This window comes from Carassius auratus, chromosome 22, assembly GCF_003368295.1.
Source record: "Carassius auratus strain Wakin chromosome 22, ASM336829v1, whole genome shotgun sequence".
NCBI lineage: Eukaryota > Metazoa > Chordata > Actinopteri > Cypriniformes > Cyprinidae > Carassius > Carassius auratus.
Window position 1 is genome coordinate 21,181,382 of NC_039264.1, and position 25,776 is coordinate 21,207,157.

The following is a 25,776-nucleotide window of genomic DNA, read 5'->3' on the forward strand; positions in this document are numbered from 1 at the left end:
ATTCGTGGTAAGCTGAAATGGCTGCCACGTAAACCTTTAAAGTGGCTGGTGTTACGCCATCCGAAAAACGATCCTGGAGGAACTCCAGCACTGAAGCCACTGGGCAGTAAACTGGATCCACATACGATTGCCACACCAGGCTGTAAACAGTCTCCACTTGAAAGCCTATAAGGGTCTCGTAGAAGCTGCTCTAGAATTCAATATAGTCTCAGTGGTTTCAACAGAATGACCGGGACATACTAATGCACTCCACTCAGTGGCCACGCCCACAGTTTCCACAGATCTGGCCTCGGGTGCCAAATCAGCCCCTGTGCTTGTGATAATAAATCCTGTCTAAGGGGAATCTCCCACGGAGAGCCCGCTAGCAGACTGATCAGATCCGCAAACCACGGCTGCGTGTGCCATCGCGGAGCCACCAGCAGCAGCTGTTCCACTCTGTCCCGCCGTATTCTGCATAATACCGCTGGGATCAAACGAATCGGAGGAAAAGCATACAGACTGGTCCTGGGCCAGCTGTGAGCTAATGCATCCACGCCCAGGGGCGATGGGGGGCATAGGGAGAACCATAGTGGGCAATGCGTAGTCATGTTCGACGCGAATAAATCCACTTTCGCTTTGCTGAATATCCGCCATAAAAGATTCACCGTCTGGGGGTGTAATCTCCATTCTCCCTGTTCCAGAGCCTGTCTGGATAGCATATCCGCTCCGAAGTTCAAACGTCCGGGGACATGAACAACTCGGATCGACAGAAATTTGTTCTGAGACCAAAGAAGAACATGTCTCGCCAGCCTGCACAGGGGGCAAGAGCGTAATCCTTCCTAATGATTCAGGTATGAGACAAACGCTGTGTTGTCTGATCTGAGCAGCACAAGACGGCCGATCAGCAGATTCGCGAATTACTGGAGAGCCAGAAAACTGCCAGTAATTCCAACCGGTTTATATACCAACTGCGTTGTGCAGCTGTCCACACTCCATGGGCTGGTAGCCCTTGACAAACAGCTCCCCAACCGGTCAAAGACGCATCCATCGTGACGGTCTCTGGGAAAGCTCAAATCCCCAGCCGAACCCCGGTAGGAGAAATTTGGTTGGCATCCATAGTTTTAACGACATCACACAACTCCGTGTCACCGAAATCGTCCGATGCGGAAGACAACGGGGTGAAATATTTCGTCTTTCCGCCCATTTTTCCACTGAAAAGGGCGCATGTGAAGTAACCCCAGACAAATTACGGGGAATGCCGCTGCCAATCGTCTAAGTGGTTCACAGACGGACGCCCTGGAGCTGCAACGGGGGGGGGGGGGGGGGGGGGGGCACTCAAATGATAGCTCAATCCAATGATGCTCGAGGTGGCTTTGCTGCGAGACAGTCAATGTTAGAGCATGGGGACTTCAGTGAGAGGGTTGGATGTGCATTAGCAGTCCAACAGCACTCTCTAGTGGAGGGCACAGACCCTGGCAAACATAGAAGGAAAGCGCATGCGTCAAACTCGCTGCGTTTCGTTGTGTATAATCCTGAAGCGTGTCCACGGCAGGATTTAATCCTACAAGATAACATTAGGCCACGCCGCTAGCGAGAACGCGGCAGCTGTGTGAGCCGTCATAAACTGGCCATATTTGCCAGCCTCTTGTGGCGTCCCTCAGACTCTGAAGGCTGGATAGTGCAGAGTGTCTGAGGGGGCACTCAAATGATAGCTCAATCCAATGATGCTCGAGGTGGCTTTGCTGCGAGACAGTCAATGTTAGAGCATGGGGACTGCAGTGAGAGGGTTGGATGTGCATTAGCAGTCCAACAGCACTCTCTAGTGGAGGGCACAGACCCTGGCAAACATAGAAGGAAAGCGCATGCGTCAAACTCGCTGCGTTTCGTTGTGTATAATCCTGAAGCGTGTCCACGGCAGGATTTAATCCTACAAGATAACATTAGGCCACGCCGCTAGCGAGAACGCGGCAGCTGTGTGAGCCGTCATAAACTGGCCATATTTGTCAGCCTCTTGTGGCATCCCTCAGACTCTGAAGGCTGGATAGTGCAGAGTGTCTGAGGGGGCGCTCAAATGATAGCTCAATCCAATGATGCTCGAGGTGCCTTTGCTGCGAGACAGTCAATGTTAGAGCGTGGGGACTGCAGTGAGAGGGTTGGATGTGCATTAGCAGTCCAACAGCACTCTCTAGTGGAGGGCACAGACCCTGGCAAACATAGAAGGAAAGCGCATGCGTCAAACTCGCTGCGTTTCGTTGTGTATAATCCTGAAGCGTGTCCACGGCAGGATTTAATCCTACAAGATAACATTAGGCCACGCCGCTAGCGAGAACGCGGCAGCTGTGTGAGCCGTCATAAACTGGCCATATTTGTCAGCCTCTTGTGGCATCCCTCAGACTCTGAAGGCTGGATAGTGCAGAGTGTCTGAGGGGGCGCTCAAATGATAGCTCAATCCAATGATGCTCGAGGTGCCTTTGCTGCGAGACAGTCAATGTTAGAGCGTGGGGACTGCAGTGAGAGGGTTGGATGTGCATTAGCAGTCCAACAGCACTCTCTAGTGGAGGGCAAAGTCCCTGGCAAACATAGAAGGAAAGCGCATGCGTCAAACTCGCTGCGTTTCGTTGTGTATAATCCTGAAGCGTGTCCACGGCAGGATTTAATCCAACAAGATAACATTAGGCCACGCCGCTAGCGAGAACGCGGCAGCTGTGTGGGCCGTCATAAACTGGCCATATTTGCCAGCCTCTTGTGGCGTCCCTCAGACTCTGAAGGCTGGATAGTGCAGAGTGTCTGAGGGGGTGCTCAAATGATAGCTCAATCCAATGATGCTTGAGGTGCCTTTGCTGCGAGACAGTCAATGTTAGAGCGTGGGGACTGCAGTGAGAGGGTTGGATGTGCATTAGCAGTCCAACAGCACTCTTTAGTGGAGGGCACAGACCCCGGCGAACATTGAAGGAAAGCGCATGCGTCAAACTCGCTGCGTTTCGTTGTGTATAATCCTGAAGCGTGTCCACGGCAGGATTTAATCCAACAAGATAAACATAGGGCCACGCTGCTAGCGAGAACGCGGCAGCTGTGTGAGCCGTCATAAACTGGCCATATTCGCCAGTCTCTATGCCGTTCCTCAAACTCTGAAGACTGAATTGTGCAGTGTCTGAGGGGGCGCTCAAATAACAGCTCAGTTCAGTGACGCTCGAAGTGCTTGTGCTGCGAGACAGTCAATGTTAGAGTGAGAAGGGTAGTTTATCCACCGCGCGGATAGCCACATAATAGCACACTGAGGAAGGGGAAGCGCGTTTCTCCTGTCCGCTCGGAGGGAGAGAACCGCTTATGCCGGCCAGAGCCTACTCTGAGTTCGAAGCTGCGGTTAGACAACATAGTATAAAAGCAAAACTGCTCTGATTAACGCGCTCGAGTAGGGAAGAGCGAGCAAGTGGAAAAACTCCAGTGCATCACTGTATTCATAGTCAAGCCGCACATATCGCCCCTAAACCAACACCTCGTGCGGGGCCTCGGCGACCGCAGAAGCGAACGGTGGGGGTTAGACGCGAGGCGACTGAAGAAATAGACTCCAGAGCGCGGATACTTTTCTTTATTTTACCATAGCCCTAGGCTATCACAGAAAGAACATGTAGAGAGGCTGCAAACGAATCTCTCATGAGTGCCTCCCTGTGATAAACCCATTATACGGCTCTTACCTTTCGTTGACTCATCGCGTCCGCGAAAGAGGAGTTAAACACTGCTCGAAGAAAATCACTGGAGAACGCGAGATGATAGGGCACAGATGATTCGCTATTCCTGAAGGAATGAAATCTGAGCGAAATGGCGCGCTGCACCCAGGTATATCATGCGTGCACATGCGTAGGGTGGTGCCATGCGCCATTTGGCCAATAGGATTGGCGGGATGGTATAGGGCTTCAGACATTCGTCACACCGAAGGTGGTCCCATACGTGGTGACGTCACCGCAGCATCGAAGTGACCTATGAAAGGGAACTACACATTTGTAAAAGTATCCCATTTTGGGCGGTACCGCCCAATCCGTCCCCAGAGGGTTAAGTGGATATGATCTCATTAACAATTTAAGGATATGACACACTACTATGTGGCAGAGTTTAAAATGCAACTTCCTGGTAAGAAAGAACATTAATGCAAAGCTAAAGGGGAGAGTGTCTCCGAGTGTCTTTGAAGAGGTGTTTGAATCTTTGGATATGGCAACATTGTCTGCACCAGGACCCTTAGTTTTGATCCTATGCTTTGTCTTATGTAAGTACAAAAATATAACCTAAAAAAAAAAGATAAAAATATTTTTTTCTATTATATATATATATACTGCTGTATTTTGTATTATGTGGCATTTGGTGACTATTTTATTTTTAAGGGGATTTCTCTTTAGATGGCCAAAATGGTAAGTTGTTGGTGCGTGGTAGTGAATTCAGAGCTTGTGAAATATTGCAGAATAGTGTTTCACTTAAAGCCTAATATGATTTATTTATTTCTTTTTAAGGTTTTGTGGCGGGACTCTTGTAAGAGTATTAACTAAAGTCAAAAAATGGAAAACCATTGTGTAAATGTATATTCTTCTTGTATTTTAACTGAAAATAAAAATTAAAATAATAATTGGTAACTTTTTCAACATTTGCTGCTCGTATTGTTAACATTACTTTGGTGTTGTTGATGTTTTGGTGTAAATTTATCTGCCATTCAATATGGTAATACTAATGCAATAGTAAATTTGAGATTGGCTTCAATATTTCTACCTTTTATCATCCAAGACATCGGCTTCATCTAAAAAGCTTTAATTTGAAGTGTCCAACTTTCTAGAAGAAAGCATCTTGGGTCATTTTTATAAGTTTGTATTTGTATTGTATTTGTAGTTTCCTGTGCTGGGCTACTTAAAATGAACTTGTTTATAACCACAAGCCCCTCACCCACACTCACTTCTAACCCAGACACAAACCCAGAAAAAAAAAAAGGGTTTTGACAAGCTCTTTTGAAGCAGTCTAAAGCACTGTAAAGATGTTCGAGATGATGAAAAGGAGAAATCAAAAAAGAAAAAAAGAAAATTCTTAGATATTAACAAAAGATTATCACTTTAGCTCAGTTATGTTATGTTAGCTCAGTTCCATTAAATAATATTAACAGTAATATTATTTAACAATAATCTTATTGTTATACAAAATTATACTATTATACTATATGTTATTTCTTATACAAGAAAATTAGAACATAACTTAAGACCAATACAAAGAAAGGATTTTTTGAAAGGATTTTTTGAAATCTTGGCCAAGTGAAAAGTATGAACATGAAAAGTATGATACCCATAACATACCCCCCCCCCCCCCCCCCCCCCCCACACACACACCCCGCCCCCAATATATTTACTTGAAGCCCATCTGACATTTTTAAGTAATCAAGAAAGTCAATAATTAACCAGCACATTTGGATGTTCACAGTTTTTTGACTTTGGTTGATTGTCACATAACATGCTGGTAAACAAATAAATAAGTGTTTTATGTTCGTTGTTGTTCTAAAAATATATATTTTTTATGATTTATTTAATTATTCAGTTTTCATTTGTAGTTTGTTTTCAGATGACAGTTTGAGAAAAATAGACATAATTTAATGTTTATTGAACTTCATGATTTTAATAACAACGAATGGAATATATTTTCATTCTCTTTGTAATTATTTATCAATATGGTGCAGTATTATTCTATTTAAATCAATAGGATAAAAGGTTAAAAAAAATACTAATAATTTCCATGCAATTTGGAATCAGTAATGGGCTTAAATTTGTAAGTAAACTGCCGATAAATGTGTATACATTCCTCTGCAATAGTGGTTTTCAATTAAATGATTCCATATCTGTCGAGAGAATTAAAAAAAAAAAAAAAAAAAAAAAAAAAAACATTGCTAAGTCCCAATAATAAAATTAATTTAGTCACATAATCATGTAGGAGAGCTGAGTAAATATCTTCTTTTAGCACATACAAGCTATTCAGTCTATTGAGTCTGAGAAATACCTCAATGATTTAAAGTTGCATAATGTAATCCTGATGAAGGTAATTCATATGTTTTTTATCTCACACTTTCCACAGATCAAGGAAAAGGTAAAGCAGGTGAGTGTTGCTTTGTTTCCGTTATGCTGCTCCTGATTTGAACATATGGCTCATAATATACATACATACATACATATATATGTATGTTTGTTGAGACCCAAGCAAGCCATTTTAGGCAACATATTCAATACTCCTGCAATATAGATACTAATATCAAACATTTATTTTTGTTCATCAAAAAATCCAGTTCCTGTGCTGCATTATCATCATTTTGTGTTTGGTGAGGTAATGTGGGTAAAGTACAGTAGCTGGGCATCAAGCAGTAATTTCAATCTAATAATCACTAAAACTGTTGACCCTTTAATTCCTAGAAATAATTATACTAATTTATTAAAGGTTTGGCTGTAAAACATTATTTTAATGAAATTTAGAACGCTTTATTTCTAAGCATCAAACTCATCTGCAGATACCACTGAACATAAAGATGACATCAAACTCACACTCCTGCATTACTATACTTTCACACACAACCCTCACAGGAAACTTTGTGCATTTTTACTTTCTCAAAAAACTCATTCTGAATGGTTTATAAGCGTTTTGAAAATGGGGACATGGGTTATGTCCTCATAAATCACCCTCTCCTTGTAATACCTGTGTCATACCCATGTCATTATACAGAGTTGTGTCCTGATATGTCACAAAAACAAGAACAAACACACACACACACACACACACACACACAAACACACACACACACAGACACTGTCCTTCATCCACCACATATCTGACCATCCCATCATGCAGTGCACACAAACATAATATCACTGAACAAGAGGTATTGATTGATTGATTGCCCCAAGCAAGCACTTTTAGGCTACACCAGGTCTTTTAGTCGAGTTAATGATGATAAACATCTGTTTAATTATTAAACCATTATTTACGTTGATTAGCCCCATAAAACCTACCTGAGGGTGTACCGGAGAATCTGGTGATTAACAGTGTCAAAAGCAGGTCAGGACAGGTCCAGTAAGATGAGTACTGAGGATTTTGAAGCTGCTCTTGCTAGTCACAGGGCTTCAGTAACTGAGAGCAGAGCAGTCTCAGTTGAGTGACCACTTTTGAAGGCAGATTGGTTGCTGTCCAGGAGCATGTTCTGTACAAGGAACATAAGAAGCTGGTTGAACACAGCTCGCTCAAGTGTCTTTGCAATGAATGGCAGATGTAGTTAGTTTTCTAGAAGCGCTGGATTTAGAGATTGTTTCTTTTTTTATAAATATAAGTTATTTAATGTTTTAAAGTTGCATTAACAAACACAGAAACATAAATAAACAACCAACAGTAGACAACAAGGATACACACAAAAAAAAACATCTGGATTGCCTCAGTCAGCAAATATATATACATAATTATTATTGAGAGTAGGCATAACTGACAATATTCACAGTTGTGTTGTAAATCAGTAATATCACCATTGGAGAAGTAAATAAAACTGGTACGAATTTAAAAAAATAAAATAAAAGGATATGATTACAGAGTATATTATTTTTGAACTTCCAAAAGACTCAAGAGAGGTCCCCAAGTGGCTTCAAATCTTTTCAGTGCGCCAAGCTCACCAAAACGTAGCTGTTCCATTTGAATGATATGAAGCATCTCATTTAACCATCTCTGAAAATAAGGAGCTTGTGAGGTTTTCCAGTTGAGGAGTTTAATCTTTTTGGCTGCGATTAAGCCTACCATTAGCGCATGCTGATGAGTACGAGGGATAGTATCCATAACATCAGAATAGCCCAAAATGGCCGGGCTGAATGTTAACTCCATATACGCATGAAAACAATTAAAAAATGTTAGACCAAAAATCATAAAGAATAGGGCAAAACCAAAATAAATGTGCCAATGTCCCATATGCCATCTTGCACCTATCACATTGAGAAGAAATTGAGGGAAATATTTTGTTCAATCTAGTTTTGGAGTAATGAATACGATGCATAACTTTGAACTAGATTAGTTTATATCTTGAATTTACAGAACAACTCTTTATTCTCGACAGACCTTCCTCCCAGATCTCATCAGACACGTCGTTGCTTAATTCAGTAGACCATGCTGTTTTAAGGTGCTTGGTGCTTATAGGTGTTGTAAAAGCATGAACAAAACGAGATACCAAATGTCTAGTTTCAGGATTAGAAGAGAAAAGCGTGTGAATAACATTGCTTTCAGGTTTATTTATAAATTGTGGAATATTTTTCTTTACATAATTTCTAATTTGCAGATAACAGAAGAAGTGAGACTGCGGGAGTACAAATGTATTTTTAAGCTGCAAAAAGGATGCAAATTGATCTGCTATATAAAGATCTCCTATACAGCATAAACCTTTTTTTCTCCTTCCTGAAAAAGCTCCATCAATCCGAGAAGGCTCAAACGAAGGATTGCATGATATTGGTGTATTGACTGAGACTTTTGGTAGTTTATAGATTTTTTTGATCTGATTCAAAATCTTGAGGGAATTTCTTAATACAAAATTATTGCTAGCTAATTTATGTATAGATTTACACTCTGTAAAAAGTAAAGCTGGGAGAGAAGACTCTGGCTCTGACATCGCCTCTGCACGTACCCATAAAGGAGAAGTCTCAGGTAGCATATCATCCAGAATACCCCTTTGCCAGAAAGTGAGAGCCCTGGCATTTGCTGCCCAATAATAATGCTTAAGGTTGGGAAGGCCCACGCCTCCACAATCAGAAGGTTTTTGCAAGTGGGCTTTTGCTATGTGAGGTGTATTACCATTCCATACAAATGAAATAATTATTGAATCAAGTTGCTTAAAAAAAGGTGCCGGCAAAAAAATTGGGAGATTTTAAAAAAAGATATAGAAACTTAGGATGAGTAATCATCTTTATCACATTCACACGGCCAATTAGCGATAAAGGGAGCAGTTTCCAGCTTTCAATGCTTCGTTTAAGTTTATTAATCATGTCTAAAAAATTTAAATTAAACAGCTGCTTAGGGTTCTTTGAAATTTTCAGTCCGAGATATGTAAAGTGATCATCCACTATTTTAAATGGTATACTGCTCAAAAAAGTATCACTTAATTTATTTGTTAGGGGCAAAAATTCACTTTTACTCCAATTTATGGTGTATCCTTAAATGGTGTTTACTAAAAGTGTCAATGTAATCTAAGATTTTTCGGGACAGAAACCACAGGATCTGTGATATACAGTAAGAGATCATCTGCATATAAGCTTATCATACTTTCAGCATTGCCCAAAGAGATTCCATGGATATGTGGATGAGTTCTAATTCCTACCGCTAATGGCTCGAGCGCAATGTTAAGAAGTAGAGGTGAAAGAGGATCACCTTGTCGTACACCCCGGTTCAGTTCAAAAGAGCTGGATCTAATACCATTGGTCAATACAGATGAGGACGGATGGAAGTAAACTATTTTGATCCAGTTGATAAATTTGTCGCCAAATCCGAACTGTTTCAAAGTCTCAAACATAATCTGATCGAAGGCTTTTTGGGCATCTAGTGAAATAACGGCTGCAGAATTGTCGGCCATCTGATGATCAGAATATAAAATATTAAGTAGTAGGCGGACATTACAGAATGAAAACCTTCCTGGAATAAACCCAGTTTGGTCAGGATGAATAATTGTTGAGATATGTTGTGCTAATCTGGAAGCCAATATTTTAGTCAAAACTTTTTGATCAAAATTTAAAAGAGCAATGGGTCTATAGTTAGCTGGATCTGTTTCAGCTTTTCCTTTTTTCAGAATTACACAAATATTTGCTTCATACAAAGAATCAGGAAGCCTTTTCCTTTGCATTGAATCTTGTAGCATTCTCAGCATATAAGGGGCCAGCTTCATACTAAAAGCTTTAAAAAATCACAGCCAAACCCATCAGGGGCCTGCTGCTTTCCCAGATGGAAAAGCATGAATTGCCTCTAACAAATCTTCAATTGAAAGTTCAGATTCTAGATCAGACCTAGAGGATTCACTAAGTTTTGGAAGATTAAGTTTAGAAAAAAAGCTATCATAATTAAGGTCAGTATCTGTAATTTTAGAAGTATATAGTTCAGAATAAAACTCCCTGAAACATTCATTTATCTTATTAGGATTAGTTATTAGAATGCCTGTTTTTGATTTAACCATGTGAATTGCCTTCTTGGCTTGTTCACCCCTCAATTGCCTAGCAAGCAACTTTCCAGGTTTATCCCCTAACTCAAAATTCTTCTGCTTGAGTTTGAGGAGGAGGTTACCTATTTGGCCATTTAGGATAGAATTATATTCATATTTTAGTTTTAATATTTTATTATAATCAGACTTTGAGAGTGACACTATATAAGCTTGTTCGAGTACCGGCAAAGTTTCCTCTATTTTCCGAAGCCTACTATTTAAAGCCTGTTTTTTAGACGACTCAAATGATATAATATGGCCTCGCATTACGACCTTAAAGGTATCCCACAAAATTGAATCTGAAACCTCGCCATTGTCGTTAGTCGCAAAAAACTCATCCATTTTTTCAGTTAAATGTAAAATAAAAGTTGAATCTATGATTAGCATTGGGTTGAAACGCCACGAGTAGTTTCCTTTTGGCAAAACTCTTTTAATTTGGAGTGTAACTGGGCTATGATCAGATATTAATATATTGTGATATTTAGTATTATTAATATTGGAAATCAATTCAGAGGTTACCAAAAAGTAATCAATTCTAGTGTATGATTTGTGAACATGGGAGTAAAAGGAATAATCCCTATCGGTCGGATGTTGAAGCCTCCAAATGTCAACTGATGTTTGATGATGTTTCTAGATTTGATTAAATTGTTAAGTGTTTGTATGGAGGTGGTTGTAGTTGGTGGTTTTGACGATAATCTATCCATATAAGGATCTAAATAACAGTTGAAATCTCCACCTATTATTACATTTGAAGAATTTGCATCAGGGATTACACTAAAGATTTTGTGGAAAAAGTCATCAAAATTGGGGCCATATATATTAAGCAAAGTTATTGGGAAAGCATTAATATGCCCATATACCATTATATATCTACCCTGGGGATCAGCAACCACGGATGAAAGTCGAAAAGGAACATTCTTACGAAAAAGAATAGCGACACCTCTTGCTTTGGCATTGAATGGGGCCTGATAGACTTGTGATATCCAGTTGGTCCTGAGTCTGCATTGATGAGTTATACTGAGGTGGGTTTCCTGGACAAATATTATATCAGCCTTGAGTGATTTCAAATGTGCAAACACTCTACTTCTTTTAATTATATGGCCAAGCCCTCCTACATTCCAGGAAGCCAATGTTAAGGCTTCTCCCGTAATGTTAGACATCAAATTCTACAACAAAAAAAATTGAGACATTGAAATGAGGCAGTCCAGAGAGAGAGAGAAAAAAAAAAAGAGAGAAGAAAAACAACAAGCACATAAGACAGAAACATGTAGACTTTTAGAACTTAGAACAAAGTCGACCCATCCCCTCCCACCCCTGGCTTCCCCGAAATGAAGCACATTGTCCCTAATTCGACCCGAGAACACTACTCGCATGTAAGTAGTATGAAAAACCATCACTACTCCACTTCCAAGTTACAAACATTTTAGTCTATAACTATTAACAGTGACGCCGTCTATAAAGATGCTGTTTTGGAAACACTCTTGATGAAAACAAAAAAATGATAACGTATCAACAGGCAGTATGAAGCATTTTAAGAGTAATACCAGTGTTGCGCATATGTCTCTACCCCGGTCTTAGCTTAGTCTCCACAAATTTCGCAGCCTCTACAGGGTCAGTGAAGGTCTGTAACTGTCCATTGTGCTAAACACGGAGACGTGCAGGAAAGCGGAGACTGTGTGTTGTCTTTAGCTCTCTTAAGTCTCGCATCGCGTCGCTGAACGCCCTTCACTGTTCCATAACTTCTGCGGTGTAGTCCGGAAAAATATAAACCCTGTGACCATTGTATTCCAGGGTGCGATCACGGCGAAGTCGAAGAATTAATTCCTTTTCCTGAAAGAAATGCACTCGAGCAATAATGAGGCGAGGCCTCTCCTCATCTGATGGCCTTGGCTTGAGCGCACTGTGAGCACGGTCAATGACCAGCGGTCTTTGAAAGTGAGTCTCTACCAGTAGTTTTGGAATTAGCGCCGCGACAAACTCAGTCGGTCTCCCTTTCTCCTCTCCGTCTGGGATACCAATTATTTGTATATTGTTGTGCCGAGATCGCCCTTCTAAGTCGTTGACCTTCATTTTAAGAGCTTTATTGGTCTTTTGCAAATCAGTCAAAGTCGCTTCGAGAGAGCACAGGCGGTCCTCGTGGTCTCGTGTTTGACCCTCAACAGTCTCCACTCTCTCCACGAAATCCCGTACCGATGTCAAACTTGTCAAATCTTTCATTTATTGTCGCAAGAATCCTGTTTGATGTCTTTTCCCACATCGATGGTGTATTGTCGTCGGCAGAGGCTTGGCTAGCGGCGGGATTAGCTTCGTCACAACTAGCAGACGGCTGAGGGCTGGAACTTTTCGAGGCTTTTGCCGATTTTAAAGGCATTTTGCGCATCCAGGTGTTTACTAATTGAGAGATACAAACTAAATAAAGTTCACAACACACGTATATGAAATAAAAATGAAGACGGCATTTAGTTTCACTCGTTGAAGAAACTTGGTGTGGAGGAGCTTGATAAAACACGTCTACTCCATGCGCACCTCAGCAGCGCCCCCCCTTAGAGATGGTTTCTTAAGCAGTAAGCTTACCCGAGCCTGCTTAAATGGTGAGGGAAATGTTCAAGAGTGAAGAGAGGAGCTGATAATGTGAGTAAGTGAAGGTATGACTGAAGAATAGATCGCTTGAAAGAGGTGAGTGGGGATCGGGTCAATATAGTAGTCTTCCAACAATAATTTATTCTGTACTGAACTAAATCCTTTTACAGTCTCGTTTAAATACACCTGGCATTTTTGTAGAAATGTAGTGTTTATAGTTTTTCACATTTAAAAAATAATAATGAAAGTGTATAATTCATTATGTTAACTATTATGTTAATAATTATATTGTTAATTTTAAAGTTAATTTGTAACATTTGTATATATTTGTATTTAAACATTAAAAATATTTCACAATCATTATAAATTTTTTCAGGTTATACCTCCTGGAAGTGTTATTGTTAATGTCAGCTTCAATTTAGTGTAAATTTTTAATTGTTTAATTTACTATGACTAATGCTAATACTAGTACAATATTTAATATATTTGTAAATTACATAAAGTGATGCTCAGTATCATGAACTTTAGAAACAGGCCCTCACCCTCATGCACTCATACACAAACCTCACTATCACCAGATCAATTTAACAATTTGCTTCTTGATATGAGTTATATATTCATTAAACAAACTTAGCAGTACATCTGCAGCCTGGTCAGACAATTTTAACTATTAACTTTTATCAACTAGACACTCAACCAAGTTCAAGTAATGACTCCATCACCTCACCTCCAATCACGACCATCACATCTCTCACCTCCACACAACCCACCTCAACCTTACACACATCCACCAGCATCACGGGTAACTCCACAACACTTGTGCTCTCTGATATAATTATTAATGTTTATTGAGACAAAATTGCTTGATTTATGATGTTTAACATTTAAATATGTGTTTTTCTCAGGTACAACAGAAAGCTCATGTGAGTATTTGTTTGTCTGTTGTGTGAAGTCAACTTTAATTGTGTTGTTCAAGACACAGTTTTCTTATGAATTTGTGACTGTTCAAACACTTACACACAGGTCAGTACAGCGTTTTGAAGAGTGTGAAAGAAAATGAAGCTCATGTGGTGAATAACACCGGCTCTAAGGACCAAAATTACACAATCAGGATAAAGGATAAGCACAATGAGACCCGTGCTGAGCAAATATCTCACCAAACTGCCTTTAAAATTCCTTTTGAATGGTTAAAACCATGCACTGTGTACACCGTCAGTGTGGATGACTGTAAACTCAGTGGAAACAACACCTTTACTTCCAGTAGTAAGTGTGAAAGAGAAGATTTCTGCATCAATTAAAACAAACTGAAATAGACTCAGATTGGACATAATTTACAGTGACCTCACACTTAAAAATATCCAGTTTGTTTACACTTAACACATTCATATTTTGTTACATAACACAATGATAGTCATTTTTAAATGTGATTTTTAAGTCTCCAAATACTCTTTATAATTTCTTTTAACATCATAGAGAGCAATAACAATTCTTATATGTCAGGGTTTTCAACTGTGATTGTATTATATTGCTGAATAGATATTGTGAAGTAATATGTATTTATATTTGTCTTTCATTTCTTGTACAGAAAATGGAGAAACTGTTCCAAAAACTGTTGTGACAAGCGTGACAGATAATGAAGTGTGTTTGAAAGGAGAATTGACTGGTATTCAATGGGATCTGACTGAATGTGTTGAAATAACGGAGCAAAACTCTTGTGCACACACACACACCGTTGTACTGGACACATGTAACTACACAATGAATGTTGATCTGCCCCCAGGTTGGTATTTAATAAACTCAACAGATGGATCATTATTCGGTTACATTTTTACTGCTGTTTAAACACAAATGAAATGTGTGTAGAATAATGATGAATGTTAAATCAATCTCACTCTCTCTCATGATGTAGAATTGACTGATTTTCAGTTCTGAATTGTTCACATTTTATTGTCATTAATTACAAAATGACTGAATGAAATATAATGATATACATTATACATTTCTGTAGATGCATTTTTAAAACACTAATTATTAATATATGTTTAATATGTGTTTCTTTGCATGTAAGTATCCAACATATGTTATATTTCATAAAATTAAATCAAACAAAGCAGTTTTACACGAATGTTATAATTTAAATTTTACTTGAATTCTAATTCCACATTTTGTTTGCTGCCTTAATTCAAATTCACTGTCATGTTTCCTGTTTGTTGCTGATGTGTTTGTGATGTGACTTGAAAAGTTTGATCTGTATTATTATTATTATTTTTTTAAATGAACTGAATGTTTGTGTTTCAGTCAAGCCGCAAATAAACTTCAAGGAAACTATTCCCTCTCAGTTTGAATGGATGAATAAACCAGAACGATGTAATGCTGCACTGCTTATCATCAACTGCATCAATAATGAGAACAGTAAGTACTGGACATGTTTTGATGGCACTGTGAATTCCTAATCACTTTTTATTTAATTGTAGTCATATATATTCGTTGATGATTTAACAGACAAGCAGATGATTAATTATTTTTCTCCTCTTTATTTATTAGAAAAGGGCACAATTTATGGTTTAAATACCCCAGTGTTATTATTACTAAACACACACTACAGCTGCACTGGAGAATATCCTCGTGAGAAACAACCCATCAAGAGTCATGAGCTCGACATTCAGATCAAATGTGGTGAGTTTATTTCAAACACAGATGGCACTGGTTCAGAGTTCTTCCTTTTTTTCTCTCCTACACACCTGAGAATATTTACCAGTAATGTCATGATAACCAAAAATAATATCATATATATTCTAAATATATTTAGTAATATATATTACTAAATACAGACAGATGAGATTCATCTTTGACCAGATTCCCAGTTCCAAACGCACTGAATCATCTCCACATCATTACACTCGCACCTCTATGTTTCACTCTGGAGACGGTGTTCTTTGGGTTGAGCTCCTGTCCCTTCTTACTCCAAACACAGGCAACATCTCCATGACAAAAGAGCTCTACTTTTGTTTCATCTGACCGAATGACATGTTTTCAGTATGTATAGTTTTTCTCCAGGATGTCCTTCAAAGTTCAGTCTAGCTTGGAGGTGTCTCTTCTTCAGAAGAAGTGTTTTTCTTGGTCTGCAGCCACACAGTCTATTCCTGTCCGAGCCTCTAGTGTCCGTCTTCATTGACGGGGAAGTTGTGGTCTAGTGGTTAGAGAGTTTGTCTCCTAACCCTAAGGTTGTGGGTTTGAATCTCGGGTCGGCAATACCATGACTTAGGTGAGCAAGGCACTGAACCTCCAACTGCTCCCCAGTCGCTGCAGCAGAAATGACTGCCCACTGCTGTGTTTGTGCACATTGGATGGGTTAAATGCAGAGCACGAATTCGGAGTATGGGTCACCATACTTGACTGAATGTCACGTCACTCTGATTGTTCCTAATAAACTGTTTAACTGCTCCCCCAAGTGGATATTAAATTATGTTGTGCGATAATTAAATATATTCCAAATAAACTACAAACATAAAATTATATAGATTTATTTTGTCCTCACATTCTTTCTTGTAACTCCTCACTCACAGTAGCACAGTTGACTGAGAGGCTCATTATGCAGCTCATTATGCAGGGCTTTGTCTTCTCAGGTGTAAAATGATATTCATGGTAGTTGACGCCTACTCGCATATGACTTTTACCAACAAAAAGTGTCTTAGAAAATTTAAATCAATATATTGTTTTCTGTGAGTGAGTAAGCAAGATGATTTTCACATAATTTAGAAAGAAAAATTCTAGGCTACAAGCTCCAGTTCTCAACAGTCCCGGGAAACAATGTTATGTATGTGTTTTATGGCCTTATTCAAGTGATTTAACATTTTTAATTTTTCACTAACCATGCTTAACATTTTTTTCTCAAAAATACAATCATGTACATACATGCATTTCACATATTATTATAGGCCAATTTGTGCTGATTACAGTGAGATTAGACTTTACTCATTTAGATATTTATAAGAAACTGAAAAAAAGCACAAATATCAGGGCATGACAAAACTTCTCCAGGCCCCAAAAATACCCTTAGACTCCAGAGGGTTAAGAAATATATGATTGAACTTTTTAGTTTCTAAGCTATTGAGAAATCACAGTAAAGTGTTGACAAGACATTTCTGTGCTGAATGATTCTGTGCTCGCGATCTGCGTGTGACGTACAAGCTTCTGTCTGGAGCTGTGTGTGTGTTACAGAGCAGCAGCGCATAAGATTAGATTACAACAGCGATTAACAGACCTGCACTTATGCGCACAACGGCACATCTGGGTACGTAACTGTCAATTTAATCACCGCCCCATTTTATGGAAAAATAAACCCAGATATCCCATAGACTTCCATACAAAATAGCGACACAAAGCAACATCCGTGCACATCCGGCAGACGTGAATAACTTAAGAAATCCCTAAGACTAAACATGTCAAGTAATTATATGTTCAACCTGCCTGCCACAGAGCATGAAATATACATCCACTAACTTAATTTGGTCAATTTAAAAAACACTTTCCTTCATTCTCCCAGTGTCAAACTGGTGTAACAACCCCACCTAGTGGCCAAAATCTTACCGGGACATTTACTCGAGTCACAGGGTAAGCCAGTGAATGATTTTACTTTGTATTTGAAAGTAAACATCTTTAATATTATGTCTATTATTTCACTGAGTGCACTTTTCTGTTCAGCCATACAACTAGACTGGTTTAGCTTTAGCAGCAAGATATTGATGATGATGACAGGTAACGTTAGCCATGAATTTCAAATTTGGGGTTTTACAAACATTATTGGTGCACCCAACCACACAACAACTCTTTGGCATGTTGTAAGATTAGTCCACTTCCTCGATCAAATACTGTATGGCAGTTTGTTTTCCCCTAAAAGTGGACGTGACTCTGAGTTGAGTATTTTTTTATGCACCCATGTTAACGGATCAGAGCGTTCACACTGCACACGGTTGCGGTCCGTCAGTGTGTTCCAGGAGCGGTGCGTCGATCATTACGTACCAAGCAGGGGCGATTCTAAGATTTTGATTTTAGGGGGGCTCAGCCCCCAATAAGGGTATGATTAAAAAATATTATTTTACTATTAGGGTAGGGTTGTATACTACTAACCTTATTGCAATCCACTATTCCATTGTATTCCCTGTATTTCATATATGGGAGTAGGAGTACTGACTGAGCCATATATAACACTGTAAAAAAAACTAATACAGTTTTTTAGATGTGACCAGTCACTGGAAAATTTTGAATTGGGAATGTAGATTTTTTTATTTATTTTTTTTTTTTTTTACAATAAAGACTTCCTGATTCAGTATTAGGACATTCATGTTTATCCTTTGATGATACCACTGCTTTTTCTTATGAAATGTACGTGGAAATTGGCAGAAAATTAAAACAACATAAGGGTTCAATGACTGCAATGAATCTTGGGAACACAGTGGTATTGTGTGTGTGTGTGTGTGTGAGGCTGTCTGTTCTATTCTCACCTGACTGTTGCTCATTTGCAGACCTACTCCCGCACGACAAAAAAAAATGTTGTATATCCATTAATTAATAAATTTTTAGCTTTTTAGCCTTTATAATCAACAATACGGTTGGTTATACATCAAGTCAGCCCCTGAAACATTTATTTCATTTCAAATCATTTAACTAACCAGCTAATATTCATTAAGAATATAGACAAAACATGTATTAATGTAATTGTCTATTGGCAATATGTTTAATCTGTTCTATATTTATTTATATTTATTAAAAATAACATCATTATCAATTTGCCACTTCTATAAATCAATTACTTAAAAAAAAATAAAAAAATAATCACAGATCCCTTTACTCTTACTCTAATATATGTATCATGATACACTAATGATTAATTATTACTTAATACAAAATTATGTTTAATAATAGAAAACAAAATAACTCCACATGATGTTTCTCTCTCTGTGCCATTTAGTACTTTCAGACAATGATGTGTGTCGTTAATAATTTATTTTGCATGGCTGCATAATGTAATGCCGAAATACACAATAATATGTTTTCAATTTCAAAAAGTAAATTAAAATAAATCATGATCGTTTTCTAAAGTATGTTTTCATGGGTGTTAATCGCTTCATTTTTGTTGGAAGAAAAAACATCTGTCACACATCTGTGATAAAGGCTGAAAGTGAACGCAGCGAAGACGTACTGGTATTGGATGCGAGAACACACACACCACACGCACACACACACGCACACACACACGCGCACACGCACACACACACACTTTGTACTCTCTGATGTTCGCTCTGCTCGGCGCCCCTGTGGATTGAAAAACGCGCTGAATCCATGCAGACTCAGATAAGGGGAGGAGCCGGAACTTGATGCAGCTTGCCACCGTCTCAAATGAGTTTTTAAAGGGGACTGAAGCGATCACTAATTAATCAAATAATTTTTAGGGGGGCTGGTATGGAGTTAGAAATGTGTCTTTATTACATGCGAGAAAATAAAAGATCTGAGAGAAAAAAAAAAGTTTGAGAGAAAAAGTTATCACACTGATAGCAAAAAAAACATTTCATGAGAGAAAAAATAATATTTGAGAGAAAAAGTTTTCATGCCAATAGCAAAAAATAATAATATTTGAGACTAAAAAAAGTTTTGAGAGAAAGTATTTTCTCATAGAACATAAAAAAATATACATTTGAAATTTTAAAAATTATTTCTGAGAAAAAAATTTCCCTCAAAATACTTTGAAAAAAACTCTCAAATATATATTTTTTGCTATCAGTGTGAAAATATTTTCTCAAAAAAAAAAAAAGTGTTTCTCTCGAAACGGTTTTCTTTGCTCTTGATGCAATTTCTTGCTCTCGTGTCAGGATATTGCTTTCACTGTGAGAATTGTGTCATGGGCGGGGCCACGTTCCTATTGGCCAGTCGGGTGAGCATCGTCTTGTCTTGGGAGTCGAACTGATTCATAACACCATTGTTCGGTTCACCTGCATAGATGCCGCCTCTGCCTTATGGCTAGTTAAGTTGAGCAGTGAGCACGGACACTCCAATGTTTGGGTAAGATGATGACACACAGCTGGCTGAGCAAGTTCAGTGTCACTGAAGATTAAACATTAAAAAAATAGCACTCATATTCATGAATGAATGTGTATTATATTATTTGCTTGCTAATTGCTAGTAAAGCTAACCAGCCATCATGCTAGGTAAACTTGCAAACTCACCTGGTTTATACTATGTTTAAATCAAATGCCAAATTAATGTTTTGATTTAGATAGTTTCACGCCTTATTTAGTGAGTAATGATTGATATACCGTTTGAAAGTGTCCCACCTAGTTTTGTTTAAAATAGTCTTTGTATGGTTGTTGCACATGTTTAGCTACACTGCATGTATAGCTCACAAACTCCGCTACACGGGGCTTATTCTAAATATTTTTTAACATCTAGTCGAGGTCTAGAGCTGACAAGGTAAATTGCAGGTCTAGGACTAACTCTTACATTAGCAACCCACAAATATGTTTGTGCCTGTACTGTCATGGTAATTATTTTTTCTTTTAAATCTTTCAAACGGTATGTCAATCACTGTCTAACGTTAGCTAGTTGTAGGGTTGCCACCTTCCATGCATACTAACGTTAGTTGAAAGTTGTGCGGGAGGTTGTAAGAACAAGCAGTTACTCTTCAGGTGCTTTGAGGCTAGCAAGTGCAAAGGTAGAAACTAGCTCACTACTCACTAAATAAGGTGTGAAACTATCTAAATCAAAACATTAATTTGGCATTTGATTTAAACATAGTATAAACCAGGTGAGTTTGCAAGTTTACCTAGCATGATGGCTGGTTAGCTTTACTAGCGATTAGCAAGCAAATAATATAATACACGTTCATTCATGAATATGAGTGCTATTTTTTAATGTTTAATCTTCAGTGATACTGAACTTGCTCAGCCAGCTGTGTGTCATCATCTTACCCAAACATTGGAGTGTCCGTGCTCACTGCTCAACTTAACTAGCCATAAGGCAGAGGCGGCATCTATGCAGGTGAACCGAACAATGGTGTTATGAATCAGTTCGACTCCCAAGACAAGACGATGCTCACCCGACTGGCCAATAGGAACGTGGCCCCGCCCATGACACAATTCTCACAGTGAAAGCAAAATCCTGACACGAGAGCAAGAAATTGCATCAAGAGCAAAGAAAAGCGTTTCGAGAGAAACACTTTTTTTTTAGAGAAAATATTTTCACACTGATAGCAAAACATATATATTTGAGAGTTTTTTTTTTTCAAAGTATTTTGAGAGAGATTTTTTTTTCTCAGAAATAATTTTAAAAATTTCAAATGTATATTTTTTTATGTTCTATGAGAAAATACTTTCTCTCAAAACATTTTTTAGTCTCAAATATTATTATTTTTTGCTATTGGCATGAAAACTTTTTCTCTCAAATATAATTTTTTCTCTCATGAAATGTTTTTTTGCTATCAGTGTGATAACTTTTTCTCTCAAACTTTTTTTTTTTCTCTCAGATCTTTTATTTTCTCGCATGTAATAAAGAACCAAAACTCACTCCATAGGCTGGGCATAAGTTTAGCTGAAGCCCCCCTAAAAAGGGCCTAGCGACGCCCCTGGTACCAAGTAAATTTTTGCTGTGCTGCACATGCTGAATTAAAGTGACAGCGCAGTTTCACAGTAAAAAATGAACATGGATTGACATGAAAATGCAGTCATTTCACAATAAATGTATACTAATTAAATCCTACTGTGTTTCACATGCAACACATGGGTTTTTGGCTAGGTTTAAAACAAGAACATATTTAATATAATATAATACCCTAATATCTATCTATCTATCTATCTATCTATCTATCTATCTATCTATCTATATATATATATATATATATATATATATATATATATATATATATATATATACATAAAATACAGACCAAAAGTTTGGACACACATACAAAGACAAAATTATTGAGCCCCTATAACATTTCAGTCCTTTTTCAGATACTCCCCAAATGATGTTTAACATAGATAGATATTTATATATTTAGATAAGAGTTCAGATGCAAAAACCTCTAAGTGCCATTTGAAATGTTCTTCTAAACTGAGCAGTTTTTTTATCAGGCTTCTGCAGTAATTTAATGCCAAAAAATAAGTTATTTTCATTAAAGTGAAGTAACTATACATAAACATAGGAGCCTGAGAAAAGGCAAATTTTAGAAGATTTCAAACAGCACTTAAAGGCTTAAAATTATATGAAAATATATTTATGAAAAACATATAATGTTTAAAAATCAAAGGGTTTTTATCATTATATTACAACAACATATTTGGTTTTGTTCTTTTAATTTGTCCACTATGTTTTATTAGTGAATTTTAACTCCATTCTTTTTATCTGGAAACTTACTGTATCACTTTGACTTCACTGAAACGGCAACGCATAAATTAAACTAAATATTATTATTTTATTTAATTATTTTCATCTGTTTGTTTGTTACATTTTAAGGATGTTATTTTGTTTTAACAAATGTTGATATTGATATTTAATGTTATTCAATAGACTGACAAGTTTGACTGAGGAATCAAAATAAGACCACTTTTTGAGTCATGGAGAGCCTTGTGTTATTGTCTATTGTGAAGATTTGTTTTGAATTGTTGGTGATTTCTGTTTTTCTTTCTTACAGACTGGAAAAAGAATGGGCGATTTCAGTCCCTATCCAGCAGCTCATTGGAAATCTCCTGGACTTCACTCGAGGGAGATCGATGCTCAGGGATTGAATGGGACAGTTATTCAGCCAGCTGCAAAACCCCTGAGAGACATGGAAACAATCATCGTAAGAGCTCCAACTTTCCTGTTGTTTTACCAATACACCATCACTGAAATTATCATCAGCACATTATCTGTAATAATACTCCAGGGGCTTTATGATATTAGTAGAGGTAACAGATGTTCAGTGTCTTATTCAGGTATGTTTTGTCTTTTCAGCTGGGAGCTGTACACAAGACAGTGTCACTAGTACAGTCTGTAGAATTACTGGATTATTGCCATATACAGACTATACATGCAGTATTACTGGAACAGTTAACCAAACAAATTATGTAATTTACACTGGTAACAGTAAAATACTTTCTGACAGTAAGTTATTTTTTTTTATTCCTTCTCTTTCCTCTGTCATTCTTCATTTTGCAGTTATTTAATGGATATTAAGATTTACCCCATGCATTTTTTATCTATAATGTGTATTGTTAATAATTTAATCTCTACAATCAAATAACAATTTACTGCTGAAAGCATCGGCTAAATGAATAAATGAATGAAGTTTTCTTAAATGTTGCAATTAAATGCTATTTGTATGTAAATTATGTCATTGTGTCTAAAATGTGTTTTGTTTCATTCTGTTTGATAGAGCCCATTTTCAGATCAGATATTGAAGTAACTCACACTTCTCACAATTCTCTTGAAATAAAATGTGAAAACAAGGGACCAAAGATAATCTGGAATGGAGAAGAGGGAACATTTGAAGCTGAAATCACATACAATGGAGAGCCTCTAATCACCAAACCCAAAACTAAATGTTCATTTCATTTTCCAGATCTTTACTACCTTACAACATATAACATTAAGGTACCTAAATAAATCCCACTTCATTTCTTTCACCATCTGTCATTCAGCATGCCAAAGAGTTAGTGTTGGAATTGCTGTTTATGTAGGTTTGCAATATTTTCATGTTTGTTTCACAGTAAATATTTATTATATTCAGATTACAGCCAAGAATAAAGAAGGACATTCAGCTTTCATTACTTCTGAAGCTACCACTCAGTGTAAGAGCAACATTTTCTTGTTCCAGCCAAACTAGAGATGTTTGCCATTTCAAGTCAGCTCTATCATTGTTATCTGTTCATGTATCATCCTTCCCAAAGTGCTTTAAACTTTAAAGTTAATATGGCCAATACACACACTCACACACACACGTATATATATATTCTGCAAGCAGAAGTGTTCAAAAACATGGGGGATGCTAGGATAAAGATAAACTGAGTATTTGGCTGGTCATGGGATCTCAGCATGATCTCAACAATTTTGTTAAATAAAACACTTTTATTAGGCTGCTGATATGGCATTTATTTCTTTGTGCAAAACCTTTTTAATGAAGAAAACAACTGAAGATTGCACATTTAAATGTACCAATATACTGGAAGCAGTTTATTCAGCCTAGTTTCATGTGTTTCTTCCTCAGATAACGTTAAGGCTGTCACTGGATTCCTGGTTTTCCTGGGTGTTGTGACATCAATTGCACTGCTCTTGATGCTCTTCAAAAAGTACCTTTTCAAAAGAAAACGGTCAGTGTCACAGTAAATACCAGCTGTCCTCTGAACTCTTAAGACACAATGTTTTCTGTTTATGGAAGCATATGGGTAGCATTATTCAATTTGGGGTGTAATATGCAAAATGAAAATGCAATATGTAAAATGGCAATGCATTTCTGTATTTACATTTACATTTTCCAATACATTTGTGCAAGGTTTGGTGCAAAATGAAAATGAAAATGAAATTAACTGCTTTCATCTGATTGGTCGAATCGCTCCGCCTTCAGGTCGGTCTTTTTATTCTTTAAGGCAGAATAAGAGTCAGTGCGAGTGAAGCACTGTAATGTCTGAAACCACCGCTCACTGTTCATTAGCATAATATTTGAATCAGATATAGTAGCTGGGCACATAATTTGTGCTGCTGAGACCTGCAAGAGAACCCGTTAAATTATTGTGTGAATATTGTCCCACTGATAAATGCAGTGCAAATAGTTCTGTCTCCTTGGATAACAGTGAAGTGGAAATAAATATAGTTAAATTTATGAAATAAAATGAAATAGGATTTTTTGGGAAGGTAAGTCTGGCCAGTTATACAAGCAACACGAGTCGGATGAGTCTGAAGATCTGAGCTGAATTGGGTGAAACATTTAAGTTCTAGTCTGTGTCATTTACTCTCATAATAAATAATAATAATAATGTTAACTGCATTTTTTGGTATAAGTTGCATCAGTCCAAAAATACGTCATGACGAGGAAAAAAACATATAAGTCGCACTGGACTATAAGTCGCATTTATTCAGGACCAAGAGAAAACATTACCGTCTACAGCCGCGAGAGGGCGCTCTGGGGTAGGCTACAGGAGCACTGAGCAGCATAGAGCTAATTTTACTATTTTTATTTAGAAATTTAACTATATTAATTTTTACAATTATTTATTATTGTCACACACACACATAGTGCCTTATGACTTAAAAGATGAGAGTGGTAAATGTTACAGACATGGAACTGTTCAGTCTATTATTGATTTTTATTTCCACTTAACTTTTATCCAAAGAGATAGAAATATTTGCACTGTATTTATCAGTGGGACAATATTCATACACTACTACAACCTAGAAATAATTTGCAGGTCTCGACAGCACGAATTATGTGCCCAGCTACTATATCTGATTCAAATATTATGCTAATTAACAGTGAGCGGTTGTTTCAGACATTACAGTGCTTCACTCGCACTGACTCTTATTCTACCTTAAAGAATAAAAAGACCGCTGAAAGCGGAGCGATTCGACCAATCAGATGAAAGCTGCGTTTCAGCAAGTGCGAATGAAATATTGAAGCCATAAACCGAAATGATCAAAACGTACACTGACCACTGTCTTGTCCATGTTCTCTCACTTGAATCCTCTTCTTGAGATGAGAGTCTCTGACCTTCTGTAAGCCCCGCCTTGTTCACGCAGTGATTGACATGGCGGGAGGGGGCGGAGACGCAATTCGATCGGCTCGGAATGCAATTTCAATGTGCACATTGAGTTTTGCTACATTCATTGCGGGTCATTGAATGAAAATGCAATCGCAAGTGTCTTGACTGTGAGTGTTAATGCATTTAAGAAAAATAGCATTTAAATGATCATTTTGCCACAGTTTTTGCTTGAACATGTTAGACATATCTAATCGTTTCTGTAAT

At 37.7% G+C, this 25,776-nt stretch overlaps 1 protein-coding gene across 1 annotated transcript; it reads left to right on the forward strand.

The window, feature by feature from the left end:
- Window positions 1–4,114: 4,114 nt before the first annotated feature.
- On the forward strand, window positions 4,115–23,422 carry LOC113040529 (receptor-type tyrosine-protein phosphatase C-like). The gene is made up of 10 exons (XM_026198848.1): window positions 4,115–4,240; window positions 6,076–6,096; window positions 13,690–13,707; window positions 13,808–14,047; window positions 14,370–14,564; window positions 15,083–15,196; window positions 15,329–15,460; window positions 22,470–22,619; window positions 22,772–22,921; window positions 23,193–23,422. The coding sequence occupies exons 1-10, from the start codon at window positions 4,186–4,188 to the stop codon at window positions 23,420–23,422; spliced, it is 1,305 nt and encodes a 434-aa protein (XP_026054633.1). The 5' UTR covers window positions 4,115–4,185.
- Window positions 23,423–25,776: the final 2,354 nt, after the last annotated feature.

Bases quoted from the DNA above. Each gene is read 5' to 3' on its own strand.
- LOC113040529 (XM_026198848.1), top strand. From the start codon at position 4,186: ATGGCAACATTGTCTGCACCAGGACCCTTAGTTTTGATCCTATGCTTT. The intron at 4,241-6,075 runs GTAAGTACAAAA...CACTTTCCACAG, and splicing joins GATCCTATGCTTTGTCTTAT to ATCAAGGAAAAGGTAAAGCA. The intron at 15,197-15,328 runs GTAAGTACTGGA...TTTATTTATTAG, and splicing joins CTGCATCAATAATGAGAACA to AAAAGGGCACAATTTATGGT.